This window comes from Hyperolius riggenbachi, chromosome 5 (assembly GCF_040937935.1).
Source record: "Hyperolius riggenbachi isolate aHypRig1 chromosome 5, aHypRig1.pri, whole genome shotgun sequence".
NCBI lineage: Eukaryota > Metazoa > Chordata > Amphibia > Anura > Hyperoliidae > Hyperolius > Hyperolius riggenbachi.
Genome location: NC_090650.1, coordinates 313,209,117 through 313,229,943, shown reverse-complemented (window position 1 = coordinate 313,229,943; position 20,827 = coordinate 313,209,117). Strand labels below are relative to the sequence as shown.

Here is a 20,827-nt window from a genome sequence, read left to right as displayed (position 1 = left end):
TTCGTGAACTGATGTCCCCCAGCCTGACGACTTGGGTCCTGTTGGTGAGAAAGTCTGTGATCCAAAGTCGTAGGCTTGGGTGCACTCCCAGTGCAGCTAGTTCTTCCTGCAGAATGCGTGGACAGATGGTGTTAAACGCCGAGCTGAAGTCCAAGAGTAGTATTCTGGCGTACGTGTCCGGTCTATCCAGGTGGTCATAGATAGATTCAAGGCAGATGTTTACTGCGTCATCAGTGGACCGGTTTGCCCTATACGCGAACTGATAGGGATCCAGAAGGGGCAAGGTGGAGAGTTTGAGGTTGGATAGAACTGCTCGCTCCAGGGTTTTCATTATGATGGACGTAAGGGCCACTGGTCTAAAGTTGTTAAGCTCGGAAACCCCTTGTTTCTTAGGGACAGGGATGATGGTCGACCTCTTGAAGCAGGCGGGGACCTTCCCTTCTCTTAGTGACTTGGTGAAAATGGCGGAGAGGATGGGAGAGAGTTGCCTGGCGCAGGTTTTCAGGCAGGCTGGAGTCACTCCGTCAGGGCCAGGGGCTTTCCTGATGTTTAGTGTTGACAGGAGTTTCAGGACATCATCCTCTCCCACCGCTGGAGAGAGGGGTGGACTCGTGAGGTTCTCCCCGGTGCATGGAGGTGGAGTGTGAGGTTCCAGGTGCTCCCCCAATTCTTCCTGTCTCTCAAACCTGCAGTAGAACTTTCCGAGTTCTTCGGCTAGTTCTGGGCTGGGTGATGCGTGTTGAGGGGGAGGCTTGTAGTTGGTGGCAGTCTTAAGCCCCTTCCACACGGCCCGTGAGTCGTTTGAGCGCAGGTTTTGTTCCATCCTCTCAGCATATTCCCCTTTGGCGGCCCTCAGTTCCCGATTAAGGTCGTTCCTCGCCCTTCTGTAGTCTTCCAGGTTGCCAGACTTGTGTGCGACTTCCTTCCGCCTCCGGAGTTGCCGTAGCTTGTTGGTGAACCACGGCTTGTTGTTCGGGTAGACCTTGAAGGATTTACTTGGTATGCAGGAGTCCTCACAGAAACCGATGTATGAGGCGACGTTATCGGCCCACACATCCAGGTTTGTCGCTTCCAGGGTCTTCCAGTCAGTGCAGTCGAAACAGGACTGGAGTTTAAGCTTGGCCTCATCTGTCCATACTTTGATGGTCTTGAGGGTCGGTTTTGCCGATTCTAGGCGTCTCCTGTAGGTGGGGATAAGATGGACGAGGCAGTGATCGGAGGAGCCCAGAGCCGCCTCTGGGACCGCCTTGTAGGCATCCTTCAGTGCTGTGTAGCAGTGGTCGAGGGTGTTGTACTCTTAACCATTTTAACTTGACAATAAAGTCTCCTATTAAGGAAATAAATGATTATGATTTTTATATCCAAGCGCACCTTTTTTAATTAATTGACTGAATCATTTTATCGTTGAGTACAGGCTGCAGTATTGTCGAGAACTGAGTATTGGTTACAGAGTATAATTTGGGTGCTAGCACTCAGCTCTGCTGTAAAATAGCTGAGCACAAGCTCCAAAGATATTATCTCTAATGCTGCATACACACTTGAGATAAAAGTCTCTGGAAAAGGCAAGATCACAGACCAATTTTACCCCATTCCATGTAGTATGAGAGCCATACTCTACACAGTCTATTCTATGGAGCTGCACTCCCCATCAGATAAAATCTTTGCAAGATGCTGCACACAAAGATGCCCTTACACATTCAAAAGATCATTATCTGCAAAAGATCTCTTCCTGCAATAGATCCATTCCTGCAAAATGCATTCATAGTCTATGAGATCTGCAGATCCTCATACACACCTTGTTTAACAGACTTCATCTGCATATCTGGCAATCATCTGCAGATCTGAAAATCCATCCTGGTGGATTTGATCTGCAGATGATTGCCTGCTAAACAAGGTGTGTATGATGATCTGCAGATCTCATAGACTATGAATGCATTTTGAAGGAATGGAACTATTGCAGGAAGAGATCTTTTGCAGATAATGATCTTTTGAATGTGTACGGGCAACTTTGTGTGCAGCATCTTGCAAAGATTTTATCTGATGGGGAGTGCAGCTCCATAGAATAGACTGTGAAGGTATGGCTCTCATACTACATGGAATGGGGTATAATTGGTCTGTGATCTTGCCTTTTCCAGAGACTTTTATCTCAAGTGTGTATGCAGCATAACTAGGGATGGTTAATGAGATGCAGGTAATTTGAGTTGATGCAGCAATATGCAAATGTTTGCAAATTTATGCAGCTTGAAAATGAACAAATCAAACCCTCCTGAGGTAAAATTTGATTGGTCCATTTTCAAGATACATGCAAAATCTGCATAATCCTGCATGAATTTAAAATTATCTGCATCTCATTGACCATCCCTATCTGACTGTAACTGAAGCCCACTGCACAGCAAATATTGTAGCCTATAACCATGCACCCAAATTATATATCTGGCTCAGTTAAACCAATAAAATGCATTGGCTTAAGAGCAGTGCCAGGGTAACATGAGCCACATTTGGCTACCTCTTGAGGTGGGTGGTGGTTTACTCCACTGTCTTTTGAAATGTAAACATGCATTTGAAATGACTGCTTGGCTTGATCTTCACAATACATGTACCACTTTGACAGTACAAATATTAATATTGTATAGTAAAGAAATTGAGTGTTCATAGGCATTAATCTAGTAGCTTTTCATCCATTCCACAAGGAAAACTGCTTTAAACGTATACGTTACCTGGGTTGCATTGATGCACAATAATAATCAAGCCATGCCACAGATTTTGAGTATGATTGAGGTATGAGCTTTGACTAGGCATTTCCAAGACCTTCAAGTGTTTTCCTTAACCCCCCTGGCGGTATAAAAAATTCCGCCAGGAGGGAGCGGAGCAGTTTAAAAAAAAAAAAAAAAAAAATTTCTTATATCATGTAGCGAGCCCAGGGCTCGCTACATGATAGCCGCCCACTTCGATTGTCTTCGGCGATCTCCGATCAGGAAATCCCGTTCAAAGAACGGGATTTCCTGGAGGGCTTCCCCGTCGCCATGGCGACGGGGCGGGATGACGTCACCTCATTAGGAGTCCCAAACCACCCCTCAGCGCTGCCTGGCACTGATTGGCCAGGCAGCGCACGGGGTCTGAGGGGGGGCGCGCGGCGCGCCGGATAGCGGCGATCGGTGTGCTGACGCAGCTAGCAAAGTGCGAGCTGCGTCCAGCAAAAAAAAAATTAAACAAATCGGCCCAGCAGGGCTGGAGAAAACCTCCTGCGCGGCTTACCCCGAACGTATACTGCCAAGGAGGTTAAGCCACTCCAGTGTAGCTTAAGCAACATTTTTATGATCCTTGTCCTGCTGGAAGGTGAGTCATCATTCCAGTCTCAAATCTTTGGCACACTGAAAAAGCTTTTCCTAAAAATACATATTTAGGGCACAATTCACTAAGACCTGTTTGGTAAAAATAGTTTTTTTCCCCCCAAATTTATCAAGGTTTTCAGACATGCAGTAATAGTTTAATAATTCACCGGAAAACATTGCTTCAATTCACTAAGATCTGTTTGGTAAAAAGTAAGAAGTCTAAGGGCCCGTTTCCACTAGCCACTGGGCGCGACTGCGAGACGCGTGGCAGCATTTCCGTGTCTGCGGGTAAGCAGACTAATCCCAGAAGCCATACCATGCACGGCTATGGGATTCGCTGCCTCCCGCGCGAAAACTGAGGGCAATGCCGGCCGAATCGCTGGGGCAAGCGATTCGGCCGGCGGCGCCATTATTTCCTATGGCAGAGTTTCCTCAAGCGATTTGCCTGTGGGGAAACTCTGCGGATTTGGCCTGGTTTCCGCACTAGTGGAAACGGGCCCTAACAAGTTGTGGAATAGATCTCAGCAGCAAGCTGTGTTCTGCTACGGTGATGTTCTCTCACTTCTGGCCAGAGTTTGGCTGATTCTTCTAGTGCTCTGCCTAAGCCAGGTTCACATTATAGTAAAAAAAAGTTCCCGAATTGGAAGGGAACAGATCCAGTGTTAACCTCTGGTGTTAACCTCTGGATCTGTTCTCATCCGTCCGTTCAAAAGGATTCATTCCGTATGATTCGCTGCACGGACCGCAACTTGGGTTTTTCCGGACCGCTGAGCCCAAAGGAATGGAAACAGAAGCTGGAGTGCTGCATTCGGTTCAATGAGAACACGTTTCTTCACATCAGTGAAGAAACGGTCCGTTATGAATAGAAAAATAAACTTTGAGTGTGTGTGTGGGACAGAACGGAAGCAGCAGAACGTGGATGGAGTGGCAATGGAGTAAAAACGGATCCAATCAACCGGTAATCAGATCATTTTTCACGGATCTGTCTGCCACTTCAACGCAAGTGTGAACTGGGCCTAAAACATTAACTGTTCATTTGCAAGAGTTGGTTGTGACAGTGTACAACAGTAAAAGGCCTCCCCAGTGTTCCTTTAGATCTGCATGCATGCCACTAGACTTTAATTGTACACTTCTAAAGGGATACAGGGTAACCTGTATGTGTGCGTCTTGCTCCTGCTCATTGTGTTTTGTTTGTTTTCTGATGTACCAGTGGAGTGTGGAGTAGGACTGTTTGGCTTCTCCTATTGGCTCTATTCTTTGCCTGTCCATTTTACTGAATGGCTGATTGTTAGTAACCAACAGCTCCAAGGCTGGAGGTAAAAAAAAAATACATTTCACTTGTTTTACCAAATGCCCTATTCTTTGTAAACTGACATTCATTGAGGTATTTACCACACAAGTTGGTAATAGAATTACATTAGTCAAAAAACACTGAAACTAACATTATACAGTACTAATTGACCCAAGCCCGTTTAAAAATGGGCTCTAGGTCTGTCTTCGCGTAGTGCACAAGCGCGCGCGCCCGCTGCTGGTGCGCGTGCCCGCCCGGTTCACTGGCCCCGTCCGCAAGTCCCAACGGCTGTCTGGGTCCGTGTTGTGCACATGCGCAGTAACTAAAAGCATGGACCCAGCGACACTGAGACAGGTGTACACAGGGACACTTGTCTTTTATTATATAGGATGAGCCTATCTACTCTATATATCTAGTGGGGGCATCTGCATTTTGAATGCAGTGGTGTAGCTAAGGAGGTATGGGCCCCAATGCATTTTACATTGCCCCCCCAAGCCCTCTATACATAATTGATACGGTGCACCAAAACTTGCCAAAGACAACCACAGTGTCAGAGGTGCAAGAAGGGGATGGGGAACAGTTTAATGGTTACTACTATTTAAAGCATCTATAAAGTGATTATTACCAGCACAGGACTAATAAAGAGCTAACACTGCGGTTGAGGGAGGGCCTCTCAGGACCCCTGTGGCACAAGGGCCCTGATGCGGTTGCAACCTCTGCACCCCCTATTGATACATCACTGTTTGAATGCCTGGCTGATGAACTGAGTATAGAGGGTGATGTACAGTGCCGGACAGACATGTGTATTTGGCGTTTTGTATTATGCATTTTAATGCGTATTTTGTTTTATGGTCACTTTCTGTATCAAATTACATCTTTATTGGTAACACTTTATATCAGTTATAACTATATTTTATTTGAATGTCATCTTGTCACGTCTGTTCAAATGATATCATATTTTGCACAGCACTGAAACTTCCCCATAGATTTTTTTTTTATTATTTTGAAAGGAACTGGAATTTTATTGTAAAAAGCCTAACACTCTGCTTTAAGTTGAACCTGTAGAGAAGAAATTGTTTTTAAACGTACCATATGGAATCATGTTCTATGCAGCTTATAACAGCTAAGCAGGACATTTATCAAGGCAGTTGCACAGCGAGGAGGGCAAAGCGACAGCGTAATAATGTGCATTTATTACATCAGCACAGCTTGAATCATAAATCCATTGCACCTGCTCCAAACTACTTATTACATGTGACACTTTTCTGCCTCCGATTTCTGCTTTAACTTGCAATGGATTGTGGGTACAGACATCAAGAGCATAAAAACTGTTTAGGTAATTTAATATATAATTATCAACTTAATTTGTAATAAAGTGGGCCTGGTCTCCCTCAATAAAACTTAAAGCAAACCTGAAGGAAAAAAAAACATGCTATACTGGTAATGAGTTGTATGTGTAGTACGGATAGTGAAAATATTAGTAGCAAAGAAAAGCGCTTCATATCTTTTTCAGTTCGATACCGTATTTTTTGGACCCACACACACACCGTGATCACGGCAGACCTGCCGTGCTTCCTGTCACCTTGGCAACTGCAGAATTAAAAAAAAAACAAAAAAAACTTTTTCCTTATGGCCGCTCTCCCCCCCCACCCCCCCACACTATGCCTCCTGTATACCCCCTGGGCACCTACACAATAACGAAGGGCTTTTCCACAGTGCCTCCAATGCCGCTAACCCTTCTGTATCCCCCCTGGCAATTGCAGAGTGAAGTGGAACAGGTGAAGTCTTACATGATTCTCCATCTGTGTCCTCTCGTGCCTGCAACCTCGCTGGCGCCCTCTCACTGCGTGACCTGATGCATGGGTCTAAAAGCTTGTGAAAAAACTGCACCGCATGGGTGAGAGGGCACCAGCGAGGTTGCCAGCATGAGAGAAAACAGACAGAGGATTGTGCAAGCTGGATAAGGTAAGGCTTCCACTGTCCTGCTTCACTTTACAGGCCCTGGGGATACAGGAGTCTTAGCGGCATCGTAGGCGCTTGTTGTTGTGTAGGTGCTGGGGGGATACAGGAGGCTTACTGGAAAAGGGTGTGCTTTTTTTTTTTTTTTTTTTTATTTTATTCTGCAGTTGCTGGGTTGGCAGGAGGCCCCTAGTGTGTGTGTGTGTGTGTGTGTGTGTGTGTGTGTGTGTGTGTGTGTGTGTTTGGGGGGGGGGGGGGGGGCGAGGATGCCTCCGATTTTTTTTTCTCGTTATTCTGCAGGGGCTGGGAGAGACGGGACGGGGGCACCACAGAACAGATTTTTTATTTTTGCTGCTAACCTATGGAGTAGGGGTTAGTGTAGCTGGGAGGCAGTGGGGGTTACTTTAGTTGGACAGTAAAGCTTGAGGGGCTTTAGGGGGGGGGGGAAAGGGGTGAAGCTCCACAAGATGCCCCTGCAGCATGGAGACTCGAGGTTTAGTATGTTTTTCCCTGTTTTTTGTTTTACCCTCTAACCCTAGGTGCCTCTTATGGTTATGTGTGTCTTATGGTCTGAAAAATGTAACTTTTTTTTTCTAACATTGCATCATTCTGTGACTGTCACAGTTGCAGTTTTATATCCACAATATGTCTTTTAAGCTATACAACAAAGCAGAAATAATGACCCTTTTAACTTCCCTGCAGTAAAACCGTATCTTAAGCTGTCTCTCACAGTTTGATTGTTTAAGTACTTCAGAAAACAGGACTGCATTCAACCCACGTTTGGTCAGATAGCTCAAAGAAGCTCTTTTGCATAGATAGCTGAAGTTTTTTTTTTTAACTCTTCCTGTACTAGGAAACAATGAGACTCTTTTCTTTTGTGCCCATGTTCTATTGCTTAGCTGTACGATACATACAATACACAAAGTTTATTTCCAGGTTTTGCTTTAAACTAAGGGTAATTTACTGCTGCTTTTATAGACTTCATGTACAAAGTAAACTGCTGTTTCATCAGAAATCCTCCCATTCTGAGCTTTGGTAGGTTCTTCATACTGAAGGCAGATTGGCAGCTGGAGTAAAAATGCTGCTGCTATGGTGTAAAATGGAGAAATATTTGTTCACAAAAAATGCAATGACTTGTTATGCTGCTCATAGGCAAACATATGTTGGCTGTCCTCCATTATTATCTGTATCCAAACTGCTCCTGATCAATCCTGTTGTTGATCGGATGGACGGGAAATTGCATTATGTACCCAGCATGCTGTCATACCATATTATTATACTGTATTGTGGGTGGCTAAGGAAGACCTTTCAGGAATCCCCCCTGTAACAAGCCCCTAGTGGCCGGACCGCACAATGCCTTCCAATCAGTTTTAGCACACAGACCAGGCAATCTGTGGTCGCAATCGGTGTGCGGAAACCGCTGGGAATTTGGCAGCAGACCGACTAGGAGGGAGCTTGTGAGTTATGGTAATACAACTTACACACTATTTCAGGGTATAACTGCCACCACCTCTGTTCTAATGGGACAGAGGAACCCACTGACTGACTGATTCTAGACCTGCAAATAAAACTGTTAAACACACGCTATTCTATCTAGCTATCGACCATAGTAGCAACTCTTCAGAAGCCAGGGTTCAGTTTGTGCGGCTGAATAGCAGGGTAGCTGAACAAATAAGTGACGTTAGCATCGTTTATTAAAAATGCAATATAAATAAAAATATACAAAAAATCGTTAAAATAAACAATTATAGAGTCCAATAATAGCACAGTATGGAAAATAAAAATAAGGGAAGAAAATACTTAAGTTCGTGGAAATATGTCCTTTCTGGGAAAATCTGAGCGCATGGAAAATGTCCTGTATTTCAGTTCAGGCAAATGGCCGCCAGCTACGTGGTCCTCTGGCTGTCTTGATCAGGTGATGGTACACGGGAGGACTGCCCTTCCTTGTATGCATCCTGGTTTTATGGAAGCTAGTTTTGGGGTGTGACCAAGCTTTGGGCTGTCCATATGACAATGTCCTGCTGTGTTTCTGCCATTCTGTCTATGGGACTGCAGTTTTTGAATAGGCCCCCTGCTGTGGCTTTTCCTGACTATTCCTGTGTATGCTGTCGTTCACAGGTAACTGCGATGAGGTTAATTACTTGGTCAGAGTTGTGACAGGTACGTGTGAACTGTCTTCTTTTGATCAAGTTAATTTAAACCAACATGTCTTCACTAGTCAGCAAACATACTTCAGGAAAATAAAAAATATCATTCTGATCGCTGCAATGACTGCGCAAATCTAACCGGGAATCTATCAGAAAATCGACTGCGCCAATTTCCCAATTCGCCTGCGTTTCTCACGGCTGTTCCGTGACAGCCCTCCCTGGGGTGAAAGCATATAGACATACATCCACAAGATGTATGGCGTTGCCATTACCCTGCGATATCTGGTCTAATTCCCCATTGCAACGGGATAACTCATTGGAGCCTGCGGCTCGGTTCACCTGGACAGGTCGCTGTCTGCTACCCCCCACATGGACCGTTCTGGACAGGGCGTTTGCGCCACAGCGTTCGGATGTGGCTTCTGCCAGGACTGCTGACGGGCAGTAGGTCGGGCAGGTCAACAGCCAGCCCACGCAAGGGTTCCTTGCTAAGTGGCTTTGGAACTAAGGGAACCCCGCGGGAATCCCTGGACCTTCCCAGCTCCTGACAGACGGCACATGCCTTGCAGTATCTGGCTACATCCTTGTTCATCCTGGGCCAATAAAACAGTTTTCGAATACAGGCAAGTGTCTTGCGGACTCCCAAGTGCCTGGCCAGTGGGCTGTCATGTGTGGAGTGCAGCACATGGCCCCTGAATGCGCTCGGTACCACAAGCCACTTGGTATTCGCCTGCGGCTTACCTGTAGTGGGCTGCACAGCCTCGCTGTACAGTCTTCCACTTTTCCACTTTTCCAATATACCTTGAAAGCGGCCCCGTCTGCGAGGGGCTCAGAGGCTTGCTGTCTGAGCGCCTCCAGGGTGGGTCACTTTGTAGCGCTGCTGTGAATGCAGCACTGTCAGTTTCAGCCAGCTGGCTCATGTCACATGAAGTCAGCGGCTGAAGGCTCTCACTTCTGGGGTCAGCACTGAACGAAGAGTCTGACACTGAGCCCACAACCCTTGCAGCACTTTCAGTTTCAGCCAGCTGGCTCATGTCACATGAGGCCAGTGGCTGAAAGTTCCCACCGCCGGGGTCAGTACTGAACGCGGAGTTCGGCACTGAGCCCACAACCCTTGCAGCACTGTGTGACTGCTAGTACAGGCACATCATTAGCATTACAATATTTACATTCTTCACATCATTGACACATGCATTAATGACAGTGACAGGTACAGTAACATTTTCATCACAGACAGTTTGTACATTAAACATAGGTACCTTTGACTCAGGTACTATTGAACCCGGTACCCTTGAACTGGGCACATTCAACCCACCTCCCCCTGGTGCTCCCCCCAGTGTGTAAAGTACCTGGGTGTGGGCGGAGAGTCGTCTCCTTCCATGAGTGTCAAGGCGGTTGCGGCAGGTTCATAATATTATTATTATTTAGTATTTATATAGCGCCGACATATTACACGGCGCTGTACAGTGTATATATATATCTTGTCACTAACTGTCCCTCAAAGGAGCTCACAATCTAATCCCTACCATTGCCATATGTCTATATTATGTAGTGTAAGTACTGTAGTCTTAGGGCCAATTTTAGGGGGAGCCAATTAACTTATCCGTATGCTTTTGGAATGTGGGAGGAAACCAGAGTGCCCGGAGGAAACCCACGCAGACACGGAGAGAACATACAAACTCTTTGCAGATAGTGCCCTGGCTGGGATTCGAACCAGGGAACCAGCGCTGCAAGGCGAGACAGCTAACCACTACACCACCGTGCTGGCCTAATAATAGGACACAAGCTTGCCCAAATCAGTCCCCAACAACACAGGGACCGGGAGATCATCCACAACCCTTTCTTGAACCCCCACCCCCCAGTCGAGCTTCACTGTCGCTTGGGCTATGTGTAAAATGGTGCCCTTCACTCCAGTAAGGGCAAGGGATTGGTTGGAGCTGATCTCCTTTGGCACAAGGTGTGAGTGAACTAACGTGATGTCTGCTCCGGTGTCTCGGAATCCGGTGACAACCTTGTCGTTCACTCTAACAGACTTCTGCTGGTCAGTTCGGTCGTAGATTTCCTTTCCGTGGGCAAACAAAACAAGATCTGATGATCCAGGCTGTTGGTCACTGGCTGGTAGCATCTGCTGTGGGTGAGGGACAGGTAATCCAGGTGCTGGTGGTGTCTGTTTCCGCTCAGGACAGTTGAATTTCATGTGTCCGGGCTTGCGGCAGTAGTGACAGGTGATCCTCTCAGGTGCGGCATGCCTGGGCGCTGCAGCTGCAATGGGTGGCCTCTGTGGCAGATGGCTCGCAGGGGCAGGAGGGTCTGCCAGGGTAATGGGCTGACCTCCTCTCCAGCTAGATGGTGCAGTTCTGCGTGTGTCAGGCACCCGGGTAGTCACAAAGGTTTCAGCGAGGTCTGCAGCGACAGTCGCTGAAGCAGGCTTGCGCTCCAGCACAAACTGTCGTACATCAGCAGGGCAAATGTTCAGAAACTGTTCTAGGACTATCAAGTCCTCCAGGACATCATAAGACGCTTTGATGAGGCCTAGAGTCTACTGGTGGAGTGGTGAGTAAACTGCTGACCACATCTCGATAAGTCCGTAGATTTTTTTTTTTCTGCCAGGACCTGAACTTTTTGCGATAGGCTTCAGGCGTCATTTGGTATTTTAGTAATGATAGCGTCTTTTATAGCGGCATAATCATTATCTTTTTCCACAGGTAACTCTGCGAAAGCATCAAGCGCTTTGTAGCGCAGCAAAGGTGTCAGATGTCTGGCCCACTGGTCTTGGGACAGACGATACTGACGGCATGCTTTTTCAAAACATTGTAAAAACAAGTCAATGTCAGTGTCTTTTTCAATAGTAGCAAATTTAAATTTTGCACTTAGGCCTAGTGCACACCGGAGCGTTTCCGCTGCTGTTTGCGATCTGCTTGCGGGTGCGGATCCGCTAGGGTAATGTATTTCAATGGGCTGGTGCACACCAGAGCGGGAGGCGTTTTGCAGAAACGCATACTCCCGGGCTGCTGCAGATTTTGGATTGCGGATGCGTTTCTGCCTCAATGTTAAGTATAGGAAAACCGCAAACCGCTCTGAAAAACGGCACTTCAGAGCGGTTTGCCAGGCGTTTTTTGTTACAGTAGCTGTTCAGTAACAGCTTTACTGTAACAATACATGAAATCTACTATACCAAAACCGCTACACAAAACCGCAAAACGCTAGCTGAAACGCTGCAGAAAAATAAGAAAAAGCGTTTCAAAATCTGCTAGCATTTTGCGGATCTGCTAGCGGTTTTTGGTGTGCACTAGGCCTCACAGGGGATGCGGCTTCTATCTTCAGCAGGAAGCCTGGGCGAAGAACTCCAGCTGGCCTGTTGCACCTTGGCCAGATTCAGTTCATGCTGTTGTTGGCGCTCCCGTTCTGTAGCAACAGCTTGGCGTTCTGCGGCAGTGGCTTGACGTTCTTCCCGCTTTTGCTCCACCATGTACTGCAGGTACTTTTCCAGGTCAGTGTCCATCAGCTTTTGTAATGCCTGCTGCATTACCAGGTCAGCACAAATGGAGAGTCCAGTACTGGCCAATTCCGGGCGAGTACTTGGAGAAGCTCTGAGATTGGGGTCCATACTGACAGTCTCCTGTGTAGCCATTGTAGCAGAGCCCTCAGGATGCTCAACCTCTGTACGCATAGGATCTTCAGTCTCTGGTTCCCCTCGACTTGAGTTAGATGGGCCGGTGTCCTCCTCAGTGGACACATCCAGCACCCGCTGTTGCTGGCTATCCCATCTGTACAAGTCTACGATCAGGTCCTGTTTTGTCTTGTGGAGGATGTCAATGCCCTTCGCTTCACAAAGACATTCCAGATCTGCTTGGCACATGTTCTTGTAGTTCCCGGACATTTTCACGCCAAATAAAATAAAACTTTTGGGGAGGGGTACTGGCTACACAGTCTCTCTGTATATATAAAAAATATATTGCATTCAGCTACAACACCAACAAATTAGTTTGTTTCTCGACAGGGCTAATTTGATAGCGCTATCTGAGATACTTTCAGTGTTTATTTATAATCACAGTTTAACTGAGTGACCTCTTCCACTGATTTGAACCACCACAGATCACAAATGATGCGTGGCTAAAAGATATTTCTATGCCTATTTGAACTCGCAGTTTGAGTGAGCTGTTGCGCGTAATTGAACCACCACAGATCACACCTGGTAGGTTGTTAAAGTGTATTTCATGCTTATATTAAATAAGAAATATATTTTGACCACCTATCAGGTGTAATGTGTAAGGGCTTAACTCTGTGGAACAAGTCACTCAACCTGTGAGTAGAAATAAGCTAAAAAGACAATCGTGTGAGGAGTAACTAGGGATGATCAATGAGATGCAAATAATTACAAGTCCATGCAAATTTTGTATGCAAATCTATGCAGCATGAAAATAGACCAATCAAATCCCACCAAGGTTTAAATTGATTGGTCCATTTTCAAGCCGTGTCTATTTTCATCTAGAATTTACATAATCCTGCATAAACTTGGAATTATTTGCATCTCATTGACTATCCTTAATAGTAGCAGAGCTTATTGTTGCCGGTTAGAGAGTATTCATGTGAATCTGCAAAGGGTTATTTTGAATATTTTCTATTGATTCCCCTTTCTAGCATCTCCCTCTCCTGCTGTTTTCAATATCCTTGAATGATGAATTCAGTGCTGTTTAGCTGTGGAAGCAATTATAGTTTAGTTTATTTTTCCCGCATAATTTAAAATGCATAATCTGCATTATTATTGCTTTAATAACTGGCATTTATATACAGCTTCTATGGAGTTAAGTGAATCCTATGTGGAAAAAAAAATGAGTCCACGCTAATGTCTTCCTTTTAGATATTTTATGTATACTCAATTCATTTGAAAAATTGCTTCAGATGTTGGCAGAGAACATATTATTTTGCTTCATTGGTACCATTATTATAAACCAGCATTTATTAGATAACACCGCTGAACCTTCTCAAATTGCTCCCTCTGACTATGCAGGACGCGGGAAATTGGATGAAATTTCAATGCATTGCAGATTAGGCCGTCAGGACCTTTTGACTGATACCTTTTGGCAAAAGAAGCAGAGCGGCTGCTTGTATTTCAGTTGTTTCTTGCTTGTTATAGAGCTTTGCTCCAAGGTAACTATTCCTAACCTCAAAGAGCCCCAAGCTTACAAAGAAAACACAGAATATTGTTCAAATACAGTTGTCCTATACAGTTTGTATTGTACAGTTGAATTATTTATGGTCTGAGGTCACTTTTACCCAAGCTATTTAACATATAATAGATCAGTGCTTCACTGAAATATTAAAACTGTTACACAAGATGTGACTATTACATTAGACATTTTTTTTGTTTTTATTCTTGTAAAATTTTTTACCATAACCCTGTATCAATATTGCTGAAATGTTTGTGCAAATTATTAGAAAGTATCTTTTCAATTTCAATTTGCTCCTCCAATAATTTCCAAAACTGTTAGTGAGCACAAACTGCACTTGTTTTTTAGCCTGGAATCTGTACTCTGTTTCGTTTCTGTGGAAAGCAGGAAGCCTTGTAGTGTTGCACACCTACACTAACTGAGAGGAAAATGGACACTCTCGTTAACAATATTAATTTATGACCCTGGTGGAGGAGCTACGGAGGGGTGATTGTATGCTCAGAATCAAGATACTCTGGTTGCTAGAATTAAAGTCAAATATTAGTTAAATCTACAAAGCTGGACTGGTGATGATTGGGGGGGGGGGGGGGGGAATGTCTCATAGCCCATAGACTTCAATGTATTTGTGCGAAGATGTGTTTTCACCACATTGGTGGATTCGCTGAACATATGTTTTGTGAAACTGATGCGCAAATCCAAATTGATTAGTTATTGCGATAATTGCATGAAAATTCACAAAATCAAAATGGCCCAATAAGGTTTCCTGGACTCTTCATTCATATATCTGGCTCTTGGCCAGACTTTGCTCCCTCCAAAAATGGTTTGCCTGAAGAAGCGGGACTGTTACCCGTGAAATGCGTTGCACTTTTGGAGCTCATAATAAATGGTACTTTAAACTTGAAGTAGCCTGACCGTTGTCTGGCCATTTTTTCAGAAAGGGAGGGGAGTCCACCCACTTCCCCCTTTTTAACAATTTTAACTAATTTTACTCTACTTGGTGCCTCTGTCCGATGTTATACCACATAATTGTTTAGTCCACCCTTGGTGGAGGGGTGTATCCCCATTTCCTTCTATCTACAGAGAGCGACTTCTTAACCCTGAGTGGGGTCAGGTTACAATTCTCCCCGCCTGCTTTTCTAGTGGTTGCCTTGGAGGCAACCCGTCCTTGTGAGTATAACCATTGTGTGTGTTTGCATCAGACATCACCTCATTAACATACTACACCATATCGGGCTATCGGTTCTCCCCCTTTCTTTCAAGCTTCTTCATTTATGTCTTCTAAACCTAGCTTCTTGCTAAAATATCAGCGGATCCCTGGCGGCCATGTTGATGTCACTGCCCACATATGAGGATAGGCTGTCACTAAGCTTTGGTCACAGTAAGTCTATCGGCAGTTGGCTTTGGGAGAGTGGAGGATGCAGATGCTCATCAGGGGTCTCTTCCATCACCCTCTAATTAAAGGTTAAGTATTTCTGGTTAATTTTTGAATCCTAAAATTATCTTTAATCTGTATTTTTGTTGTTGTTTCTTTTCAATACCCTTTGGACATCTCACCTGGGGTGGGAAGGGAGCAAAAACACCAGGGAGCCCCTATTGATCCTAAAGGGGTCTCCCAGATTCAACCATAAGCAGCTACCTCAGGGCCTACACTCAAATCAGAATCCACTTTATTCACCAAGTACGCCCATTGGCATGCTCAGAATTGTCTGTAGTACACATAGCCTCAGCCGTAGAACATAACAAACACAGCATAGGCAAAAGGGAATGCTGATATACAAGCATGATGACCATACAAATTATAGCATAGGGGAGTCAGGGGACAAGCAAAGAAGAGAACAGCTAAGGGAGAGGGACAGAGCTGTGAAGGTAATTCAGTGGTTCAGAGTATGCTGCTTGGGGAGCTATGGTGCTGCAGGAGGGCAGACTGGGGGAGGGGGGGGGTTGAGTTCAGTAGGAGGACTCTAGAGCATGAAGGTTGTTGGCCCCCAGTAACTTACTGTCCACGACATTCTGGGCACTGGAGGTAGGGATGAGTTCCTTGTTGTTAACATGCACAAGAGCACTTGGGAGAGGGGCACTTTTCTAGTGCCTTTCTACTGTAAGTCATGGAGGCTGGTATTGCTCATTGGGGCAGAGGCACATGCTGTCCGGGCTATTCTAGCCTTGAATGGGTGAAAAAACAGTTAAAGAGGCTTGGGAAGGAGACCTTGTGTGGTCAGTTTTGTTTAAATGTATAATACACTAGCAATCTGTCATTTAACCACTTTACAAAACATATTTCCTATTGTAACTTCACAAAATCGAATTTCTCCAAAAATAAGATTTTTTTTTCTTTCCTTGTTTCGACTATTCTGCCTAACCTACTGTAAAGGTTAGCGGAGATGCCGCCGCAGAGACAAGCGGCATGGCGGCTATCTCCGCGTGTCAGCCGACGGCTTCGGCCGCGCAGTTACATGCTGGTGCTCTGCCTGGTCCTTCTATTGCACATAGATTGAGGGCTACGCGCGCGCGCACCAGGCGACAGGACCTTTATGCGAATAGAAGGGGAGTCAGCTGATCTGTCTGGTCAGCTGACTCCAGACGCTACCTCGGATTGGCTGAGTGACTGGGGCGGCGCTGCGGAGCATCTGTGTTTATATAGTGGTAGTCTGTCAGTTGCTTCGTGTCTGCTGTTGCGAATGCTAACGTGTGAGCGCTCAGACCTAGTCAGATCCCAAAGTGTGTTAGAACCAGCAGGAGCTGGGAATTCACACTTAGCCAGATTCTGTTGATAGCTTAAACTACTAATTAATTGTATTATCTGTTATGACCGTCTGCTTCTGTTGACTATTCTCCTGCTTACTGACTCTGTACCTCTGCTCATTTGATTCATGTTGCCGACCCTGCCTGTATCTAACACTGATTCAGTCTTCTGTCTTGGTACCTTATCTGTCCATACGTTACCTACTCTGCTTGTCTGACCTTTCTTACCTCACCAGTGGGCCTAGCCACTGGCGAGGGATCTGGGGCATTTCACCTGCTCCTCAGGTGAAGCCTAACTGCAGCACTGTCTGTAACACCTGCTCCTCAGGTGTCCCTTGGCTGCAGTATAGTCTTATTCACCTGCTCCTCAGGTGAGTATCCTTTACTACACAGTTGGTAACACCTGCTCCTCAGGTGTCCTTTGGCTGCAGTGTAGTCTTATTCACCTGCTCCTCAGGTGAATATCCTTTGCAGCACTGTCTGTAACACCTGCTCCTCAGGTGTCCACTGGCTGCATTATAGTCTTAATCACCCGCTCCTCAGGTGATCATTCTCTGTAGCTCAGTTGGTGATACCTGCTCCACAGGTGGCCACCGACTACAGTACAGCCTGACTCGCCTGCTCCTCAGGTGGTCATAGGCTGCAGCATTGTCTGAAGCACCCGCTCCTCGGAAGACTTCCTATTCCTCATTACTGTTGCACCAAACACTATCTCACATTGGTAGTCCTGTGTCTGGCTATACTAGCATTATTGGTGATTCTGCAGATCACCACATAATCAGGTATAGCATCTGTATTATTGGTGATACTGCAGATCACCAATAATCAGAAAATCTGTTTAGCTGACACCAATCGTTACACATACCAAGTAAATTTGTTGACAATGACCTGTATGGGGGATATGCAATTAACCACAGAAGTCTGGGAGTTTGGCACATTGGGCTTGATTTACTAAGACAAATAGCATGCCTTATCAGAGTTAATATGCCTTATCAGAGTAGCATAGCGAGCGCTACAAACTTATGCCTGCTAATTGGCAATGACAAGAGCTCCACTCGTCCTGCTCTGAGCCCCTGCGGGTCCAATCGTTTTAAAGGACATTATCCCCGCACTTTAGCCCAATAGGCTGCCTGTCAAGTTTCCTGTCAAGTGACAGGCAGCCTATTGGGCCAATCATATTGCGGGGATAATGTCCTTTAAAGGATACCCGAAGTGACATGTGACATGAGATAGACATGTGTATGTACAGTGCCTAGCACACAAGTAACTATGCTGTGTGCCTTTTCTTCCTTTCTCTGTCTCAAAGAGTTAAATATCAGGTATGTAAGTGGCTGAATCAGTCCTGACTCAGACAGGAAGCGACTACAGTGTGACCCTCACTGATAAGAAATTCCAACTATAAAACACTTTCCTAGCAGAAAATGGCTTCTGAGAGCAAGAAAGGGATAAAAAAGGGGAATTTCTTATCAGGGCAGGAAGGGTGGAGCTCTTGCCATTGCCAATTAGCAGACATAAGTTTGTAGCGCTCGCTATGCTACTCTGATAAGGCATGTTAGCTCTGATAAGGCATGCTATTTGTCTTAGTGAATCAAGCCCATTGACTTGTATGTGAAATGCAAAATCTGGCAATCATTTCAAGCAATCATTTACTAACCTTTTTTGCCACCCTTGCTATATCAGAGGTAATAAGTCAGATTAAACAGATAACAGTGAAACAAAGAGCAGATTAGGTGTTTACTGTCATGTTCCCACTGATTTATAAGGTAAAATACAAGAGGGTGCTTCATCTCTGGTTCTCTTTAAGGACAGATTCAGGTTAAGAACGAGCAGACAGTCCCTATCTCGTTCGTTAACCAAGGACTACCTGTACATTTTACAAAATCTAGTTCAGGACTCTGTAGTTATTTTACATTCTTTTGGGTTCTCTCCTGTTCTCCAGTCTTGGTCTCATAATTTAGTAAATATAGTTTGACACTAGAAGTATGTCCCTGTGCAGGGCACCCCTCCCCCCACACACCAGTAATACAGGTTTTTACAGAGGCCAGGGACCGAGTCTAGGTTTAATCTGCTACTAAAATTTGATATTGCAGAAATCCCTACAATCAAAAGCAAAAATAACATTCTATGAACATGTCATGGATGATCAGTCAGATAGTAGTCCTTCCTGCAATATAAACCTGAGACTCTTTCTGTTTACTGAGACTGTGGGAACTGGAAAGAAGAGACCCATCTCACTCTAGATGGTCATAGGTAACAAGCACTTCATAGCAACATATAAGCATAATGTACACCTTAGGGTTAAGTCAGACTGAGAGCAATGCTGTGATGATTTGTCACTGTCTGTCACAATGATAAATTACTATGGCATTTTCCATGTACTTCATTGTGTACTGAATCGTTGGGTGAGCTTTTTAGCACTACCTACCAGTGAGTGAGCTAATCTTTGGTGAGTGATGTTGGCTTTTTATAAAACTTTGCTGCCTATTACAGAACTTGCTTCTTAAAAGTGATTTTAGGAGCTACAAAGACTTCTCCAGTCATTAGTTAAGCCTGTTCACATTTTGCCTTAAAAATGGCCGGCTTTGCGGACTATAACGGAACAGATGAGAAGGGGGGCGAACAGATCTAATGTTAACCAATGGATCTGTACACAACGATCGGTTTGAACGGATCTGTTTGGTCTGTTCTGCTGCCGAACCACAAGTTTGGGTCTGGAGTGATTTTTCCGGATTGATGGATGCGCCACATTGACTGCGCACTAATGGAACAGAGGCTCATGGATGGAAAATGGATGCCTTTTAAAACTGATCCGTTCCACAGATCAGTCTACAATGGATCAGTTTTCCATCTGTGCCAGTGTGAACTGGGCCTTAGTGATCTGACAATTACAGATTGCTAACACAAAATTGTTCATATGACAAGGACCTTGCTGTAGCGTGAACACTTAGAGTCCTTTTACACTTAGTCAGTTGGTATGTGTTTTTTTTCTTCTCCATAGTAGTACATTGTGAAAAAGCTTTCAGTTAAAGTTTAGTGTGAACTGTGCCATAGAAAAACATGGTCATTACTTTGAAAATCCGTTATATTTCCGTTATAACTGAGAGCAACTGATTAAGTGTAGAAGGACCCTTAAGGGCCAATTTTGAAGTTCATGGCATTTGTAAAAGTACATCAAATAAGAACATTTTGATTTTGTAAAGTTTTGTGACACACATTCTGTTTGGAATTGGGAGATCTCTTTTATCAAATCATTATTTTCTTTGTTTTGTTTTTTTAGTCAAACCGAATTTGAATAATAAAATAAAGCAGCAAAAAAATAGCTGGAAGAGGAAAAGATGTTTCAGAAGATGGAAATGCTTACATCACAGGCGAAGAAACAAAGCCAATACATTGCCCACTGTTCAGAAGATGGATGATGTATCTAAAAACATGAATAAGAACCTTCAAGATGATGATCTGGACTCTCAAACACTATCAGACACGGCATCTAATCAAGTAATAGAACAGTTGCAACCTTCAGATTTATTCTCCATTCAACCACTGAGCCATCCGCAAATTACTGGAGAAGAACCACGTGTAGAGAACAGTGCATCTGAAGATGTAAGTCTTCTTACCAATGATGAAGGCTATAAGGATCCAGAGCAACCACCTCTACCAACAGAGGACAACAAAAATGAGCACAGTAATGGTAAAGAGGATTTTGGTGATCATGGGAAGAAAAATACCAACGCACTGCAATCCGTTAAAGCACAGGAAGGGCTTAAAGATAACGATACAGACCATGCAGTCACTAGTGATCCAATGGAGCAAATTATAATAAAGGATTTAGTAGCAAAACAAACTGGACCTGTACAGGAAGACCAGACATTTCTGGAAAACCAACCTAATTTGGCTACTAAAAGAAAACCTCGTCCAAACTATTTTGTTGCCATTCCAATTACTAACGACGAGGTATAATTTTTAGAATATTTTTATGACCATCCAATGGATTTGTATGTTTTTGCAGGCAAGTAGATTAAAATTCGTTTTTATCTCCATTTAAATTAAAATGCAAACAGGGGTACCTTAATACAAAAATATGGCTTATTTTGTAACAAGAGTATAGTTTACCTTGGAAGAGTAGACTGTGTTTCTTAATAGAACCAATAGCCAGCAGAGAATCCAGTGAGTTAAATGGTTTGCCTGTGC

General features: G+C 44.6%; 1 protein-coding gene and 1 long non-coding RNA gene across 8 annotated transcripts in view; one reads left to right on the top strand and one right to left on the bottom strand.

Annotated features, from left to right (window-relative positions):
- The window catches only part of LOC137518280 (uncharacterized), a 31,532-nt gene extending 10,936 nt beyond the window's left edge, over positions 1-20,596 (top strand). The window contains exon 3 of the mRNA XM_068235925.1: positions 19,917-20,596. Coding sequence (XP_068092026.1) covers positions 19,917-20,596 — 680 coding nt within the window. The remainder of the gene's footprint in view (positions 1-19,916) is intronic.
- The window catches only part of LOC137518842 (uncharacterized), a 245,463-nt gene that overhangs the window by 191,812 nt on the left and 32,824 nt on the right, over positions 1-20,827 (bottom strand). For all 7 annotated transcript variants that reach the window (XR_011020904.1, XR_011020905.1, XR_011020907.1 and 4 more), the window contains exon 2: positions 20,750-20,821. This is a non-coding gene — a long non-coding RNA (uncharacterized lncRNA). The remainder of the gene's footprint in view (positions 1-20,749; positions 20,822-20,827) is intronic.